General features: G+C 45.4%; 1 protein-coding gene across 1 annotated transcript in view; it reads right to left on the reverse strand.

The window, feature by feature from the left end:
- LOC115474500 (phosphatidylinositol-binding clathrin assembly protein-like) overlaps positions 1-20,099 on the reverse strand; it is a 186,718-nt gene that overhangs the window by 149,046 nt on the left and 17,573 nt on the right. Inside the window, exons 2-3 of the mRNA XM_030209990.1 lie at positions 13,930-14,064; positions 12,955-12,962 (exon numbers count right to left, since the gene is read on the reverse strand). Coding sequence (XP_030065850.1) covers positions 12,955-12,962; positions 13,930-14,064 — 143 coding nt within the window. The remainder of the gene's footprint in view (positions 1-12,954; positions 12,963-13,929; positions 14,065-20,099) is intronic.

A 20,099-nucleotide genomic window follows, 5' to 3' on the forward strand; every position in this document is an offset into this window, starting at 1 on the left:
CCGTATGAGCTTACCCCGAGATATTCCAGGGACTGAGACAGAGCCAGATGGCTTTTGGGTTAGTTTACTACCCAGCCCAGGGATTTCAGGAGGGAAATGACTCAGAAGTGACCAGACTGGTCCCAAACTGGCCACATGTACAGGGAGGAGCCCGAATTAACTGACAGCAGAGGTGCATAGCCACCACCACCATCACCTTGGAAAATGTGTGAAGTGCTGTAGCCAGGCCATAGGGCAAGACCTGAAACTGAACCCCAACACAGAAGTGCAGATATCTCAACTGAGGAGATGTGATGGGGATGTGGAGGAAGGCTTTCATGAGGTCTAGAGAAGTCAAGAAACTCTCCTGGCCTCCCTGAGGCGAGACCAAGCACAGAGTTTCTAATTGGAAATGTTGGGCTTGCAGACAAGCCTCCACACACCACGCCACCACCACCCCCCACCCCCGAGGCCTAGGATGGGCGGATGAATCCCCCTTCTTTGGGACCACAAAACAGATACCTGCCCAGACCACGCTCTGCCAGCAGAACAAGGTTCCACCACCCCCAGATCGCAAATATGCAGAAGGGGAAAAGCAACAGCCTGGTGCTTAAAAGCCAAGTTGCGGAGGGTGGTCATGAAGGCGCCTAGAACTAGCAAACTCCAGAGAGTACCCCTTCTCGACCACCTACTGAATCCACTGACCTGAGGTGATACGGATCCACTCATCACAGAAAAGAGAGAGCCTGCCTTCCACTGGAAACAATGAGGGACCTTTGCACCCTAAGTGGACAGGACGAGAGGCTGCAATTCCACCATGCTTGGGCCTCAAAAGGCCACAAAGACCTAATTCTGACCTCCTGCCTGGGTTGAAAAGTGCCGAGTGGACCAGACGTGGTTCACCCCCTCGGAGCACAGAGCCTCCTTTGCCTCTACTCAGCGGAATTGAGAGGCCACACCTCTCCCATATTCTGCACCAAACTTCTCCAGGTCCTCGCCAAACAGCAAGCACCCCTACAGGGCAGACTGACTCAAAAGCTATTGAGATGCAACAACCACAGCCCAGTGGCAGAGCCACAACCAATGGCATCCTGCCACCAAAGCAGCCACACAGCGGGAGATCGTCTGCCAAAAGGACGATCCCAACTCCAGGCGAGCGACTTCTGGAGACTCAAGCAACACAGCACGACCCTAGCCATATATGCACCACAAATGGCACAATACTTCTCTACCTCCTCAGGGGCGAAGAGGTATAAACAATCCAGAACTCTCGGCACCCTGGCCATGTGCAGGAGAAAAGGGAAAAAGAATTTTGGAGGACCTGCAAGCCCCTCCCATCAGCATATCCCCCTCGGGGTGGACAGGTTTAAGTAAGGCTAGGGCCTCTGAGACCTCAGAGCTCCTCCTTCCAAAAAGGCAGAACATGTGTTCTTTTCCTTAGGTTCCCGGGGCTGGAAACCTCATAATCAGAATCTGCGAGTAAATGGGAGCCTGAGAGGGCCTCCGAGTCCTCCCCTGCCTCTTCCAAGGAGAATAGGAGCTCTGGGACCCTGAATTCCCACTCCACAGGGAACCTACTGACCGACTGCAGGGCCTGCTTAACTAACTAGGCTAATCAAGATCAGAAACACACTCCTCATTTCCACAATCACCACTACAGATTGTCCAACTGATACTAGAGCATCAGTAGATTACTCCTGCCAGAATTCTGTGCAAAAAAATACAAATCATCATTCAAATGTTTTCTAAATGCTTTATCGCCTTTAATCCATCACATCTACTCAGAAAATCAGAGCCAAGAGAATCTCCTCAACTGAAGAAGTCTGGTATGGTTTTCCAATTTAAAAACCTCTGAGAAGCAAAATAAGGAGTAGCACTGGCAACCTCAGCCTGTTAGAGCCTGCCATTGAAACAATCACATTTGTGGCAGCCCCATAAGATGTTTAAGGCTTGCTGCTTGTTGGCAGTGGAGAGAGAGAGAGAGAGAGAGAAGCAAAATAAAAAGTATTTAGTAAGTAGCCATCTACTGGTAAACTTTCATTTGCCCCCAACTTAAATGCGTTAGACAAAATATGCGTTAGAAGACAGAAAATATTTAAAGTCCTAACCATATTTGACTCTTGTACAATTATCTGTATATAGCTTGTGTTACCAGTTAATAGATAAAAGATTTAAAAAATGGACTTGGCATATACATTTTTGACCACTATACATGCATTTTGTTTTCTTAATGTATTAAGCAAGTGTAAGTCACAAATTCTGCTGTTTGACAACCAATTCAAATACTGGAGACAATATTCAGACATGGCAGTTGGTGTCTGAATTAACACATAGTCAGCATTGCTGACCACTGATACCTATACTCATGTAGAAGGCCTAGAATTGTAAAAATCATCTCTATCTATATATGAACGAACCAAAATTGTATGAGGATAACTTTTTTGTTGTCACCCTTACTCCCGCCCTTCACTACATGGAGTGAGCTGGAGTGGTTAGACATATATCCCCTAGCACTATCCATATAGCAACGAAATATTTAATCAGTCACAGTAAAAAGCTCATATTAAAAAAAAGCTTTCCTTTGAAAATTGACCCTGCTCTCTAAAGCAGCAATTCCTTCAACATGCTGCAAAACAAACCTTCAGCTAATGAGGTAAGGACTCACAAAAAATGTCTTAAGTTTAACAAGTGGGGAAAGCAAGCAAAGCATGGCTCATTTAATTTAACTGTACCATATATGTATGTCAGCATTGTCTGTGTGTTGTTGAGGTTTAAAGGCAGTTTTCCAGGTAGAGTGGCTGTTGCAGGGTGTATTTTGTGAGGGGTTGATGGCATCTTGTGGGGCAGGGATAGTAGAGAAAAGGGAGAGGCAGTTTGAAAGGAGGAATTAACTTATGTTTCACTGTATATATAAGTTTGTATGCTACAGCATCTGGAACTCAATTTCCTATTTTATTTTTTATGGGGGGGGGGGGGGGGGGCATTTCTGTGGAAGCCATGGTCAAATTTTGCCCATTTCTGAACCAGTCACTGGTTTTTCCAAAATGTCAAGTTTCTTCCCAAGCTATTAATTTTTGAACAATTATTTTGACCCCAGATAAATTGGAAAACATTGACCCCTATGTGTAATTCTGTCCACCTTCCCTTGGGTTGGAACGAATAAACAGAACATTAAAACGGAATCAACAGTTAAGAAATTAACTCAATTCTAAAAATATGTTGGTTGGCTTTTGTGCTATTTCCTGCTCTCTCATTACTGCTATGGGAATTCTCAAAAGGGTTATGAATTCATGGAACAGCCTCCCACTGGAGATGATGGAGACAGACTGTATCTGAATTCAAGCAAGGACATCTAAAGGAGAAGAAGATATAGTAGATGGAATGGATGGTCAAACTGGATAGGCCATATGGCATTATCTGCCTTCATTTTTCTACGTTCTATGATTAATCATGAGCCATGCTACCAACTAAAAAAATGTTCCAAAAGCACCAGACTAACACATTATCAATACCTAAGACTGGCTAAAAGAGCGTGGGAGACACTGTAGCCAGTTTGCATTTCTTGCAACTCAGTTTAATTCATTTCAAGATGTCTGGTTACAAGTTATCTGATCTAATGCGATCACAACAAATATTAGTCCTCTTTTTTACAGCAAGATCCAATTTATGCTCCTGGGGGAATTCTATGCAAAAAAAATTGAAAAAATTACACACTTTGTAATTTTCTTGTTCAGAATTCCTCCATTATAAGGGCTGGTTTCTCTCCCCCCCCACCCCCCCCCCCCCCCCCCCCCAGGTATGAATTACCCTCACCACCACCGCAGCAGTCCCCCTCCAGGTTCCACTTTCTCCATTTCTCTCTTATCTTGTATCCCTTCCCCTAATACGTTCATCCTTCAGCTTTATCTGCCCCTTCTCCAAGGGGCATACCACCAGTCTTCCTCTCCCTCCTCTACCCTCTGTTCCCACCCTCTAGCAGAACTCTGCCTTCTAAAGTTCTCTCCCCTACAACTCAGCCTTCACTTACCCTCCCCTAAACCTCAGCATTCACTACCTTCCCTGTGCTCTTTAACTTCTAGCAATACCCAGGTTCTGTCCATCCCCAAGGTCTTTTCTCCCTCTCCCATGCAAAACCTCCACCGTACCTTTTTCTGCCCCAGCCCCAGAACACACACACACATTCCATCCAACCTTTCACCAGCCTCCCACCCATGAACACACAAATGCATCCCACCTACCTTTCTCCATTCCTTCCATGGCATGCCCCAGGCCATGCACTTTTTTTCAGCATCCCCCCATGACACACACATACATACACCATCCATTTCAGACCACCCCCCATCCACACTCAATCCAACTTTTTCGTCTCCTTTCTCCATAGCACACTCCACCCCACCCACCTTTTTCAGACCCCCCCCCCCCTTATACACACACCTACCTCATTCACTTTTCTACAGCTGTCTTTCATGGCATACGCACACCTCATCCATATTTCTTGAATCACTGTCCCCCTCCGCGATGGAACAGCCAGAAGTGGAGTTGTAGAGCCACACATCAGGTTGCTTCCTCTTCCTCTGCTGTCCTGAGCCCACCTGTTACATTGAGCCATGCAGGCCTCTGTATAGCCCCAAGGCTTTAAAGGAACAGCCAGAGACCAAGGTGGAAGAGGAGGAGGAGTAGTTGCTCCATGTGAAGCCAAGCACCTCCTCCTTGAACACCGCAGGGAGGGAAGCAGAGCCAACCTGTGCCACACTACACTACTACAGCAGACTACACACAGTCTTCTGCACAGTCTTCGGAGGTGGGGAATTCTGTACAAATTCAGCATTGCACTATTGCACAGAATTCCTCCAGGAGTAAATTAATCAGCAAGAAGACACTGTTATTCTAAGACTACCTTGGATATGTGGCGTTTTACCAATGTGCACAAGTAAAAAAAAATTTTATATGGCTTTTCCCCAAAATTTTTTGTTAAACATTTTTTCAGTTAATTAACAACTTTAATGGACAGAAATTAAGTATGCATTAATTCATAGTTTAATGTGAAAAACAGGATTCTATACACTAAAGTTAAGGTGCCCTTACCAACTGAAAATGTGCTAAAGAATGCACAACCCTAGAACATTCCAGTGGTGTGAACTCAGGGCCTTTAAGGAATTCAAATACCCAGCCCTGTCATGACACTTTCTTTTCTTTTCCAATTATTTGGTTTGGGGGTTTTTTTTTTTGGGGGGGGGGGGGGGGGTTGGTAAAAGTTTGTAAAAGCATCGCGCTCTCTCTCTCTCTTCCCTGCCCCAGTAATACCCTATCTCTCATGGCTCTATCATCTGTCTTCCCTCCCCCCAACACAGCTCTATATGTTCTCCTGCCCCCATCCTCCACCCACAGGGTCAGCACCTGTCCCTTCCTTCGGAGTTTACAGCACTCCTTCGCCCTCCCATCTATGGAGTCCTTCAAATCTGCCCTTTTTGCCAGTAGCTTCAGCAACAAACACAAGCTATCCGTTACCAACCCCAGCGCCCTCCTCTTGCCACAACCTACCACTCTGACTCAAACTCCTGTTACTTCATGGGCGGGATGTGCAGAGGGAGGGCTCCAAGGCTAGCCATAAAAAGTACAAGTTATTTGCCAGCATAAAGGACAGGTTTGAAGAACCCCAAGAGAGGAAGGGGCATGTAGAATCTGAAAAGCATCAGAAGGAAGCATATTTCCCTTACAACCCTACTCCACCTATCACAACATCTCAATAGGTTACTGAAGAACAAAGAATGTGTCATCGTCATGGTAGAGGAGGTTGGAAGGAGAAAGGGCCTATTACAGTCCAATGCCTTTTTTTTGGCTTGGCCAGGTAGGAGACAAAGAAAGAGGGAGTTTAGGGCGCCAGAGGGGAAAGAGAGGAGCACAAAGATGAATGTGGGGTGGGGCTGGGTCTGGAAGGCCAAAAGAGAAGGAATAGTGGGGAAAAGGGGAAGACGGATACAGTTAGGGTCAGGGCAGAAAGGAAAGAGGCATGTAAGGTAAAGGATAGGTGACAGGCATACTGAGGTAAGTTTCAGGGCGCAGGTTGAAGAGTGAAGGGAATATGGATCAGGTCAACATAGGAAGAGAGGAAGTATGGCAAAGAGGAGAGAAGAGAAAGGAGGTAGTGGACAGCAAGATAAGGGGTAAAGGGAAGTGCAAGGGATGGTGGGGGGCAGGGCGAAGAAGCTGCGGGTACAGTTTATATAACGGGAGGGGAAGAAGAGGACTGGAAGCGATATGATGATGTTTTCTTGAGATCACAGAGTCCCTCTGTCTCCATTGGGGCACGGAAACCATTATGCTGGGGCAACCAAGCCTCCTCTTGTTTTTTTTTTTTTGTTGGAATGAGAAATGTCAGGTTGGACCCACTGAGTACAGAATGACACTGGGATGGGGACAAAGTTTGTCCCCGTGTCATTTTCTACTTTGAAGCCTGTTAATGAACTGGACTGTTATTTATGTTTGAGTGATGCCTACAACGATATTTTGATTTTTTGGGAAAAAACAAGCAAACATGATGGCCACAACCGGCAAAATTTGAATGGGGGATCCTGTACATCCTGCTACCAGCACATCTTCTAAGAAGGCATCTTCTATTGCAGGAAGGACTGTGGAAGACAGGAGAGCTAGATTGAAACCTGAGATTGTTAATGATTTCTTATTCATCCACAGATTAAAAAATCGTAACAGTGCTTCACAGGGTATATTTCTCCCCTCTAGGGCATACAGACCAGGTTGTAATTTGTACCCTGGACATTTTAACAGGGTGGATTAGGATTCCTTGGGGTAATAGAAATCGGCTATTGTTGGGGATGGAATGGTAGAGAGTGGTGGTGGGGAGAAGAGTTATTATAGCTGCTCATTGTTTTCTATTTGTAATTTATACACAGCAGTTGCACTGCATATTGTTCCTTTTTTTACTTTAACAAAAAGATTTAAATATAAAAATCATAAGTGTTGGAGGCTTCTGCAGATGAAGACAGAACCCACAGGGTCCAGGCAGGGACAGAATCTGTGGGGATGGAGACAGAACCCACGGGGACAGGGCGGGGATGGGGACAAACTCTGTCCCTGTGTCATTCTCTACTACCAGGCCCTTCTTGGTGTTCTTGCTGGAGTGGGATGTACGGTGTTGAGGTTGCCAAGCTCCTCCTGTTGTTGTTATGAGAGTGAAAGTATTGTAAGAGCTGCTAAGCTCCACATTCTTTTGGTGGAGATGGTAGGTGCTATTCTATTTGTGTCTGGCATATTTACTGGTATATTTGTGTTAAGATGTCAATGGCTAGTAGAAAAATAGGAGTTCTATTTCTTGACAGTCTACTAAATACTTTTCAGTGAATCCAATAGAAAGTCATATGTAAATTGTTTGCTGAATTTCCTCTCCTTAGACTAACAAAGCTACAATACAAATCAAAGTATTATGTGCCCCCTTTACACTCACATAAACTGATTAAATAAACGTAGCCTGCTTTTTAGTATGTGTGACCGTCTCTGGGAAAAGGTGAATAAAGTCTCCGATCCAAAATGTTGAGAATAGCCAGTTTTTCATGTCATGGATCCATAAGCAATTTGAAAAAGTTAGATGTTTGAACTTCTGTAACTTTTTTTTTCCCATAAAAGGATGGAGTTTGGACTATTGTATCACAAATTGTTTGCTCTAACAGGACTCATTAAAGCCTCATTTTTCGTTTCTGGTGATTTTAGTTACCTTTTCCTAGTCATGGTCACATATAGCTAAACTTATAAATTAAAAAATAAGGAAGAATACGGCACACATAGCTAAACTTATAAATTAAAAAATAAGGAAGAATACGGCACACACAGCTAAACTTATAAATTAAAAAATAAGGAAGAATATGGCACACACAGCTAAACTTATAAATTAAAAATAAGGAAGAATATGGCACACACAGCTAAACTTATAAATTAAAAAATAAGGAAGAATACGGCACACACAAACCAGTACTGGTAAACAGGGGTGCACAGACACCAAAAAGTTCAATTCATGCTCCTTTTACAAATGAATTTTCCCCATTTTTAGGTATTATTTTCTTCTTACATTTGTACCCCGCGCTTTCCCACTCATAGCAGGTTCAATGCGGCTTACATATTATATACAGGTACTTATTTGTACCTGGGGCAATGGAGGGAGGGTTAAGTGACTTGCCCAGAGTCACAAGGAGCTGCCTGTGCCTGCAGTGGTAATCGAACCAAGTTCCCCAGGACCAAAGTCCACCACTCTAACCAGTAGGCCACTCCTCCCTATTATTGTAACTTTGTTTCTTTTCTTGTGGTCCAGGTTCACTTCAGGTGTGTGTGTGTGTGTGTCCTTCTATGGTGGCTGAGGAGGGCTGTGTGTGTGTGTGTCCTTCTATTGGTGAATGAGGAGGGCAGTGTGTGTGGAATGGCTCTCCGAGCATGAATATCTACGTATGAATGTGGCAACTGTCCCTTCTCCTGTATGTGTTCAAATGATATGTGGATATATGAATGTGTATGTGTATCCTGTGTCCGAATGTTTGTGTATATCCTGTGTGTGAAATGTTGGTCCTCTGTGTTACATATCTGAATTATCTCTTCCAGCACCTGTGTCCTAATTTGGTTTGTTTGATCCGATGTCCTCTTGATTACCAAGGAGGTGTGACTTCCTTTGAAGGCCCGTTTTTCAGAGACAACTATCAGGTTACCCTCTAGCACTTAGGGCCACATGCACAAAATCCCCATTAAAAACCACCAATGCCTGCCACATTGAGCCTGCCATGAGTGGGAAAGCGTGGGTACAATGTAAAAAAATAAATAAATGTGTTTTAGATCCTCGTAGAACTTGCCGATTTAAAATAGCAAGCCATGCTCAAAGGAAATCACATGCAAATAAGCTGCACAAAAGTTTAGCAAGCAGCTCGGCAGGGAAAGCACCTAGCATATACGCAGAGCAGTCTCTTGGTAAGTGTCTCTATTCTGCGCACATGCTAGGGCTGCTGTACTCTTTCCTCTCTCCTGCAGTACTTGCTGGCTCCACTGTCCCCCCACCCCATGATTTTGACTGGAGTCTCCTCCTTGCTGAAAACCCACCCAGCTGACATCACAGGGCTTTCTCCAGCAGGACTGGCTATCTGCTTCTTTCTCTGTACCCCAGCTAACATCATAGCTGACATCACAGGGGCTTTTCCCCAGCTGAATGGCTGTCTGCTTTTTATTCTCCACTCCCCCCAGCTGACATCATACCTGACATCACAAGGGCTTTCCCCAGTCAATTGGCTATCTGCTTGTTTTTCCACCTCTAAGCTGTGCTGTGCTCTGCTCTCAGACACTGTTTGCTGTTGAAATTAAAAAAAAAAAAATCTTCTCCTTGCTGAAAGCCCCCCCCCCCCCCGGCTGTTTCTCTGCCCCTCTAAGATGTTTTGCTGTAGCAAAATGCAAGCAAACTGCTTCTCTCACAAGGTTCCCTCACAGGCAGGCTGTCAAGTTCAGAGCCCGTGGGGCCGGGCTCTGGAGCAAACGTGAGCCCTTGGGCTGTTGACGAGGAGCGACAGCAGCAGGCAAAACCCACCAACCAATGCTGGGCAAGCACACCAGCACCGGCAGGGACTGCAGGCACCACCCACGAGCCGGAACACACGGACTGGAATCCCCCGGACTGGAGGACACAGGACTGGAACACTGGACTGCAATCCCCCGGACTGGAGGACATAGGACCGGAACCCACTGGACTGGAGCGCACCAGACTGGAACACACCGGACCGGAGCACACTGGACTGGTCCGTACAGCTTCACCTGCGCTTGGCCACTACCCCCCCAAGGGTTGAGCCCTTGGGTTCGAGTGGCCGGCAGGACTTACCGGAAACCGGATGACACAGGGACCAGGACTGGAACAGAAGTACTCCTAAACCTAAACTGACCTAAGTGCTCCCAGCCCTAAACCAGCAGAAGTTCCTAACAGTAAACTGACAAAAGGACTTCCTAAGCCCTATACTAAACAGGAGCTCCTAAGCCCTGCTCAACAAAGGGACTTCCTAAGCCCTAAAAACAGAGCAGGGAACTAAACACAAAGCTAGCACAGGTGCTACTAAGCACCAAGCTACAAGCAGTGCTCTACAACTCTAAACTAACTAAGGTGCTCCTATGCACCAAACAACCAGAAGAGCTCCTAGCACTAAAAGGGAAGACAGGGGAGCCACAAGGAAAAAGCAGGGAAGCTAAACATAAGCCAAAAGTGCTTCCAAAGCACCAGACCCAACCGTGCTTCTAAAGCAAAACACAAACAGCAAAGACTGCAATGCTCCCAACACTTCTAACAGTGTTCCTCTGCAGTGTTCCTAACACCACCAAACCCTGAAGTACTTCTATCAGCAACAGAGCTTCAAAGCCCTACACACAGCAATGCTTCCAAAACCAAGAGGGAAAAGCAGGAAAGCAAACACACAGTCAAGTGCACACTGCACTCACACTAACCTGGACCTTTAGCAAAAGCAAGCAGGGAAACTAGACACAAAGTCAGAAGTGCACACTGCACCACCCTACCTAAAGCAAACACAACCGTTGCAAAGGCTCTGAAGGAAAGAACACCACTTCCTTATCAAGGCCCTCCCTGATGATGTCACACTCCCTAGACCCAGGCAGCACACTGAAACACAGAGAGCACACTGAAACCCATAGAGGCCCAACCCACACCAATGCAGCACCGTGAAGCACTTGAAGCCAGTACACCCAAAGAGAGGTAGAGCAGCTCAGTCCACACACACACAGCTGTAGTAAAGTGAAACAATTAGAGTCATGCTGCTGGAAGCTGCCAGCACAGAGAGAGCGAGCCAGCTCAGAAAGGACAGACAAAAGAAACAGAAGCCAGCTAAGCTGACCACCAGAAAAAGGTAAGTTTGAGCGGGGTTATGACCACAATCATAACACAGGCACTCCTTTCTGTACATCACTCGGAATGCTCATTTTAATACTAATGAGCTGTTTGCAATACATTGCATAGGATTATCGTTAGCTGCTACCCAGAATGGTAAAAACCAAGTAGAACCCCTTTGTGCATTAGACGCTGAATAATGTGATTGCTAGACTGGCTAGAACCAGTTCAAATCTGACATTGCTAGAACAGTAAGCTTTGAGCATCTGGCTCCTTAATCCTATCATAGGATTCCTATGTAAACTAAGCCCATCAGGTAAGGAGACATCCTGTCCACCTACACTGACATCACCAGTGGGCCGATGCTCAAAACCTACCACCAGTGCTAAAAACAATTAGTGCTGACATTAGTGTGCCACTCAATGCTCTAATGGTTTCGGGCACTAAACCATTAGCACAGATTGCATTTAAATGCTGTCATTTAGCACCCCACCAGAATTAAAAAAAAAAAAAAAAAAGCTGTAAAGTGCATGTCTGAGGCAATGCTACAAGAGTTCCCTCCCCCCCACCACCACCAGCATTGGCCATACCTTAAAAAATTTTTTTCTGGTGGTCCAGTGGACCCCTAGGCCCCCCCCCCCCCAAACAACAACAACAAAAAAAAAAGATTAGAAAAAGTCCTGGTGGTCCAGTGGGACCCCAGCCCAGGTCTCCCCCAGAAGTCTACCCTGGTAGGCGACCCCCCCTAAAATCCCTTCGTTCCTGATAGGATGCAAAAGGGGGATGAATCTTCCTTTCTCCTCTGGCATGTCATCAAAATGGTGACACCCCAGCTGGTGCATTCTAGGATGCACTGGGTGGGGCCTAACTACCTTCTAAGGAGGGATGAGGAATCCCTCACTCTCCTTCCTGCCTCCCATCAGGTATGAAGGGGTTTGGGTGGGTGTCACCCACCAGGGTGAATTTTGAGGGGTAGGGGTGGAAGTCCCTGCTCTGGCTAACTGGGCTCCCCACTGGGCCACCATGGCTTTTCCAAAGTTTTGAGGGGGTGGGGGAGTTCAGGGATCCAGTGAACACCAAAGACTCTATTATTATTTTTTAAAGGTCGGCCAATGCTTTTTTGGGGGGGGGGGCAACACTGCATGGCATAGGATTGTTTTTTCAATACTTAATAGGGAACGCGAATGGAGGGATGGGAACTGTGGTGGGGTTTTTTTTTAAGAAACATCAACTTTCCTGTGAGTGCCTGAGTCTATCAGTGCTTAGGCACTGACAGGAAAATCAGTGAATAGTGAGCGCTAATATCACATTTTAACTCAGCATTAATTTGCATACTCATTATTCTGAGCACGTTGCAGCAATTTTGCTGGTGCTATGTTTGCGCTATAAATTGCATTCTACCGCGAAACCTTGAGCATTGGCCTACAGGGTTCATCTTTGCTGGGGGGGGGGGGTGGTGGGGGGGGGGGGGGGGGGGGGGGGGAGGCGGGGGTTCAGAGCTGCTTGCAGTATCTCCCAGAGGCTTCAGTTAACTTCTGGTTAGTCCTCGACTCCTTAATTAGGCTAACTTTCAGGTTAGGCCCTAAAACAGCACAATGTCATACTGACACACTATATGTGCACAAGAACTTAAAATGTACACAATCCCACTAAATACACACAATGTGTGCACCTTAAGGATGTGAGACTTGTCCCCTTCCCTCAACAATAAGACACCAAAAACAGCCTTTTTCAAAAAAACATCAAAACATTTATTTAGATTTAGCTTGGCTGCACCTTCATTTATTGGTGATCTAAGCCAGTTACCTGAGCTAAACATTCAACCAATGAAAGGAAACTGGGCTACCTGCCATCTGAAGCAAGGTGTCTGCAGTATGACTTAGTGAATACCTCTTCTCCTTGCCCCGCCACACAGCAAGGGCAAGTTAGCCAAACTGCGACCTCTAGGCTTAACTTGACGCTAAAAGGCAGAGGCCTCCTTCAAGGACCTCCTAGAAGGGCATAAAACGTAGGTACCCCCCCCCCCAATGCAGCAACTGCTAACTAACCCCCTTTTTTGAGGGAGGGCAGGGTGGGATTTTCCTTCCCCACACCAGCCAAAAGACTTCTTCTCCTCCTCTACGGCTCCCGATTCTCCTTCCTTCACTCCTCCCTCTTTAGGCACGAACCACTGCTGATTGGTGAGCAGTTTGCGCCCTAAACCCATTTAAAAAACGCCAGCCAGTTCAGGCCCAGACCCAAGGCGCACTTTATCGCCCTCCCCGACACAAGCAGTAGAGCCTAGCACATGCCAGTTCACGTGGGCACATTCGGGGGACGCTCACATCTTGTTAACTTCAGGCTCTGGAAGGACCTGGTTAACTTCTAAACACAGACAAAACATTGATAAGCTATACAAAAATGGGAACTCTTTATGTGTCTGTTTACAAGCTATTTGGGAAAATAAGTGTGGAAAGCGTGCAGAGCATGACTCACAGAATTCTGCCAGCCCCGCATATATGGGTGAGTGAGTGCTTGTATGTGTGTGGGTTGGTGGTGGGTTGTGACAGTAGGTGTGTGTAGATGAGTTTGTGAACATGTGTGTATATGTACCCCAAACGTACCGTCAACCACCTATACCATTTGAAAAGGGGGAATTCCCTAACTGCTATGCTGCAAAAGCTGAATTGCTTCTCTCATAGAAATGCAGTGGCCATTCTTTTTAGGGGCAATTATTTCTCTAGAACCCTAGTCTTAGCCATTTTCAATCTGTCTTTTAACCACTTTTTCCCCCGCAAGCCAAATTTCATCCCATTCTATTAAATTTACAGAGACTTATTTTGGTCCCAGATAGACAGGTATTTAAAAATCGATCCATTTTGTATAATTCTTTCCAGCTTCCATTTTAGTTGAAAGAATAAAAACTTGCCAACTTTGCAGGCCAGTAATCTGCAATCTAGACAGACTGCAATGTATTACTGTGATAAATGAAAGGAAATAAAAACTTCCTCTGATTTGATACTACCTTTCTGTAAGCTGGTGTCTACAGTTTCCTCAACTACTAAGAATAAAAGGAAATAGTGGTGTCTTACCTCAGTTACCGTACATCATGAGGTGGTGTGTTGTAATCAGAGCTTTGAACACTACTACCCAGCTACTGTTAGCAGTCCTTTCAAAAAGTGGTATCTGCAGCTGTGGAATATTTACATTCATCTCATTTGTGCATTGTATTAGATCTAGAAGTATAAAACAAGAAGTAATTAGTATATATCAACTGTTCAATACAACCTGAGAAAGTTGTACAACTGTAGACCAAATTAAACAGCAAAGCAATAGCATATGCCATTGATAGAATTTGGAAACTATATAAATGTAGTATTTCCACAATACTAAATTAAGTCTGTACTTGGAAACAACTTGGGAAATCGTACTAAAGTGGTCAGCAATTATTTCAAAGAAAATGAACTGAAATGTACTAGTCCTTAAAGGTACTAGTCCAATTATGCAATGCTCAAGTTCTTCCCATTCAAGAAACAAATTCTTTGTAGCGTACTATCTTCTGTATTCAGTCACCTGCAAACCAGATTCACGTCACTGACTTTTTTGTTTGGTGAAGATCAAATTCAAGATCTAAGTCTCGGAACGTTCTTCACAATGTTCTTCTACGAAGACTCAGGGTAACTCTAAAACAGACCTGTTACTCACATAAATCCTTCTTAACTTGACTCTTGTTTCTAATCTGTACTCCACCTCGCTTTCCTATCACTGACACAGATATCCCATTAATGTAACTACTCTATTTGGTTTGTAAGCCACGTTGAAACAATGTCAGTTGGAAAATGTGTGGATATAAATGCAGAAATAAATAAAAATAAAATAAATAAGTCATGAGCAGAGGACAATCTGACATGGACTTTTAGGCTGATATTAAGAACTGAGTTGCCAGACCAATCCAGATAAACAGGCTGAGTTCCTCTACCAGCAGATGGAGGTAGAAATACTGAACTATCCCAGTGTCATCACTGGTGTTGCCTGGGATTCTCCATTTACACACACCTTTTAATCCTCAGCAAAAAGCACTGCAGTTTATAAAACAGAATACATCTTTCAATTAATTTTTACAGACAGAGAGAGAACAAAGCTTGAAATTATCTTGTCATGCCAAATTCTTCCAGGGCGAATCATGGGCTGAGCTTGGAGGACTCAAGGAAAGGAAATTAAAAGTATGAATAAATTTCACCTCTCTTCATCCAACTGGAGAGGTCCAAACAAACAGGTGTACAAAAGTCATAGTTACAGTGTGTGTTGGGGGGGGGGGGGGGGGGGAGACAAGGCCCCCCATGCTGAACTACAGCTCTGCCTGAAGCTTCTGGCAAAAATACTAATCTTGTGTTTCACAAGGAGTGCAGTGATGACCACATTGCTGACTTGCAGATATCTGCAGGATCAACTGCCTGGGCCTCTGCCTAGGCAGTTGCCTGCACCAGGAGGACTTGGCCTTCAGGCACTTGGGACTACTTTTCTGCAAATTATATATGCTATTTCACTGGCCTTTTAATTGAATGTGCTACAGATTTAGAGGCTGCCTGACAGAAAACATTGTTAGCAGAACTGAAACTGCTTCGCCATAAAAAGTGGGCATTAAGGGAGGGATGATCGTTTAACACACACTCTCACACCCTACAAAAATTGCACTACATCAGGCTGTGCTACTAAGGTCACACCAAGAATCTTACCCTAGAAACAAGAGCGAGCCACTTTAGCACCTTCAAGGAGCTAAGGGCCAGACCTTGCTCCAAACAGCACTAAAAAGATTCCAGACTGGCTGGAACCATCTCACCACCACAGCAAGAAGTTCTATCCTGATACCACCAAACATGGCATATGCTAGAGAGGTAGACTGCCTCACAGATTTGAGAAGGGTGGAAATTACTGACGCCAAAGTAGCCTTTTCTCCTTACATGCCATCTCTCCAAAAGACCAGACCAGAAGCCAGACGGGATTGGTATCCTCCATTTCCACTGGACCCTGCCTCAGAATTCCCCATCATAGAAGAGATGTGTGCAATCGTCCAAGAGGTGGACAAGATACATGTACTAGGGACAGAGTGGCCAGCCTGGAGCCACCAGTAGCATGAGAAATGGGTGGTTGGCCACCCTCTGGAGGGATAGGTAGCATGGAATCTTGCTATTTGGTTTTCTGCCAGGTACTTATTACCTGGATTGGCCACTGTTGGAAACAGGATACTGGGCTAGATGACTATTGTCTGACCCAGTGTGGCCATCCTTATATTCTTAAAGGTCAAAGTGAAAACACATACAGCAATTCCTATTGGGATAAGGGCTGTACCAGAGCATCAATACCCACTTCCCCCTCCTTTGAATGAAAAACCATGAACATTTGGCATTCTCCCTTACTATCACACTGAAGCAGGGATGGCCCCAGCGATCTATAAGGAGCTGAATATCTGCAGGAGTTTTATTTACTTACTTGTATACTGCCTGCATGCCCAAAGCTATTGGTGGTGTACAGTTTCTATTACCCAGGGTCAATGATTTCCTGCTTAGAAAGTCTGCTTGCATGTTCTCTGTCTGGCAATATTCTGCCATGAGGGCTACTAGATGAACCTCAACCAGTTGCAGATCCTGGCATCCTCCAGGTCACTACTGCATTCCAAGTTCCCCCATTTGTTGACGTATGTCACAGCCATAATGACCACATTGTCCTAGAATAGATGGATAAAATGTTCAGCCTAAGCGAATGGTTCGTCTTCAGAGGGCTGATGGGCCGAGCTGGCCTCTTCTCAGGACCACTGTCCGTGTGTGACCCTGCTCAGATAGTAGGTTGCCCACACCTGCAGGCTTTCATCTGTGGTCACAAGCTGTCCAGATGGGTGGAAGACGGCATTGTCACACTAAGCTATGCTCCTGTGTAAGAGTCCAAAAGGGGGAGTCGCACATCGAATTCCAGGGACCACGGAGCAGTGGAGGAGTGGCCTAGTGGTTAGAGAGGTGGACTTTGGTCCTGGGGAACTGGGTTTGATTCCCACTGCAGACACAGGCAGCTCCTTGTGACTCTGGGCAAGTCACTTTACCCTCCATTGCCCCAGATACAAATAAGTACCTGTATGTAATACGTAAGCCGCATTGAACCTGCTATGAGTGGGAAAGCACGGGGTACAAATGTAAGAAAAGAAAATAAAAACTAGAAGGAACACTGAAGCAGAAGCCCAGTGTCACCTCCTCCAGAGCACTACCATGGAGCCTCTCTGCAATTAATCACATACCCAAGGGGCCCCACTGTACACACAGCTACCATTTTTAAGACTATGCTTATGCATGTGCTCCTCCAGGATAAACACATACCCTGCCTAGTGTTTAATTGCACCCCCAGATATTCCAGTTCTTGGATGGGAGACAACAGACACTTGTTGCAATTCACCATTCAATCCAACTACTATAGGAGCTGAATTACTTCTGATGTGGCCACCATCGAATGCTTCTCGGAGTCAGCTCAGTCAGACTTGGGTGAACCTGAATTCCCTACCTGCATCAGTCAGCTGCCACAGCCACCATGACCTTGGAGAAGTTCCTTGGTGCCATTGCCAAACCAAAGGAGAGGGTCTGGAACTTAAGTGTCTGCCCAAATCACAAAGCTTCAGAAAGCATTTGTGTGACTCCCAAATAAGGATATGGAGGTACACCTCAGCAGGTCCAGGGCAGTCAGACACTCACCCCCATTTGTGGATGGAGGTGATCACCGAGCATATGTTGGAAAGAAATGACTGGTTCACATGGAACTCCAACACCACTTTCTGCAGGAACTTAGGGTGTGTGCAGAGGACTACTCTGTTGTGATGAAACTTAGTACAAGGTGCATCCACCACTAAGACCTGAGAGCTCACTGATCCTACGAGCTGAAGTACAGCCACCAAGAAAATAACTTTCCAGGTCAAGGAACTGAGTGGCTCAAATGAAGCTTTCAACAACGGGATACGAACAAAGTTGATTTCTATAGTAGTCTCTTGTCTCAACTACATGTGGTTGTGGTGGGACACTTGTAGTATACATGGGGGGAGGGTTCAAGGGATAGGAGGGGAGGTGGGAGATTGCGGTTGGGGGGGGGGGGGGGGGGGGGATACAGCATGTGTGCAAAATGACAGAGCTGGGATGAGTTGCTGTGCGAGAGGGTGGATGGTTTGGGGAAGGCTGTGGACGGAATGGTCCGAAACAGAAAGAGGAAAAAAGGGACGGTCCCACACTACTCACACTACCAAGTGCCGAAAGGAAGAGAAGGCCACCATGAAGAGAGAACACTGAACAAGTCCTCTCGGCTCCACAGGAAAAAGAAAATGCCTGCTCCCTCCCGATTGTGACAATAGGAAGGTATGCATGGATGTACAATCAGGACTGTCATCAGAAACATCACCCACATGTGGAAACTGCTATCCTACTTGTCCTCGGAGAATATAAATCTTTGTTTGTAAATCAGTGGTTCCCACCTGGGCTCCATGAACCCCTCGGGGTCTGAAGGGCACAAAGAAGAGAGAAAAATATCTTTTTATGTGGATGTAAACCAGGATAAGGAATGGCTGTAGATGTGGTGGTAGCAACAACGGTAGCTGCGGGGATAGAAGCAGCAGGTGTGAGGTTGAGATCAGAGGGATAAAATACTAGTGAGGCATGATAAAGGTATGAAGGAGACAGGAGATAAAGAAGGCTAGTTGTAACAGGCGCCGGGGAAAAGTCAGTAGCCGGTAGGAATGAACTGGTGGAACCTTAACTTTTTGGACATTAGTAAGGGGTCCAAACAATGGAAAAAGTTGCGAACCTCTGTTCTAAACCACAAGTACAAAACACCAATAGCCTGAAATATCATTAAATTAATTCAACACATTTATATTCTGCTCAACCTCTAGCTAAGAGCAGATTACAATAGATAACAAAAAATGTGAACTACTCTACATTATAGATTTCACAACTCAAAGTCAACCTAAAATTATACATCATCATTAGTACCCTGAAAGAAAATTCATAGCTTTGCCCTGAAAAGTGAACATACTTACCAATAGCAGATATTCTCCGATGACAGTAGGCTTTAAATTCTCACAAGTGGACGACACAGAAAAGTGGACGACACAGACCTGAGTCGCCTGGTCCAGGATTTATGATAGCATTAAGTAGAGTTTTGTGCAGAGTGAGACATGCTCCACCACTAGGTTTACCATATGGCTCCAGAAAAAGGAGGACACATTGATCCAGTCCAAGTTTTGCTTCCATTGAAAGCAATGGAAGTAAACCCAGACTGGCTCAATCTGTCCTCCTTTTTCTGGAGCCACATGGTAACCCTATCCACCACGCATGCACAAGTGCCTTCCCGTCCATCATGTGAACGCAATCTCCTCAATTTTATATTACATTAAAAAATAAAAATAAAGAAAAGGAGACAACTTCAAAGGGAGGTGGGAGGGATTGTGAGAATACAAAGTCTGCTGTCCTCGGAGAATACATGCTACAGGTAAGTATTTTCACTTTCTCAGTGGACAAGCAGGCTTATAGAGAGAGTCTCACAAGTGGGAATCCCTAACATCCAGGCTTACGAAAAACAACGAACACTGGTCAATTGGGCCACACAACGGAAAGGACAAACAGAATAACCTGAAACTATATACAACCTGAGTAAGAGTGAGCCTGGAACAGAATAAAGTGGGCTTAAGAGGCGGAGTTGGATTCTAGACCCCAGACAGATTCTGCAACACTGTCTGCCCAAATCGACTGTCATGTCTAGGTCCGGCTCCCTTTAACGTCTTTGTGAGCGATATTGCGGAAGGGCTGTCTGGTAAGTTTTGTCTCTATGTGGATGATACCAAACTCTACAACAGGGTGGACACCCTAGAGGGCACAAATGACATGAGGAAGGACCTAGCGAAGATGGAGGAATGGACCAATATTTGACAACTAAGATTTAATCCCAAAAAATGCAGGGTCATGCACTTGGGTCGCAAGAATCTGAAGAAACAGTACAGTATAGGGAGTGAAGTGCTTCAGTGTACAAAGGAAGAGCGGGACTTGGGGTGATTGTGTCTGATGACCTTAAAGCTTCCAAACAGGCAGAAAAAGCGACAGTCAAAACCAGAAGGATGCTTGGGTGCATAAAGAGAGGAATGACCAGCAGGAAAAAGGAGGTGATAGTGCCATTGTATAAGCCTCTAGTGAGGCCCTATTTGGAGTAGTGTGTGCAGTTCTGGAGACCGCACCTACGGAAAGACAAA

Source organism: Microcaecilia unicolor, chromosome 7 (assembly GCF_901765095.1).
Source record: "Microcaecilia unicolor chromosome 7, aMicUni1.1, whole genome shotgun sequence".
Classification (NCBI taxonomy): domain Eukaryota; kingdom Metazoa; phylum Chordata; class Amphibia; order Gymnophiona; family Siphonopidae; genus Microcaecilia; species Microcaecilia unicolor.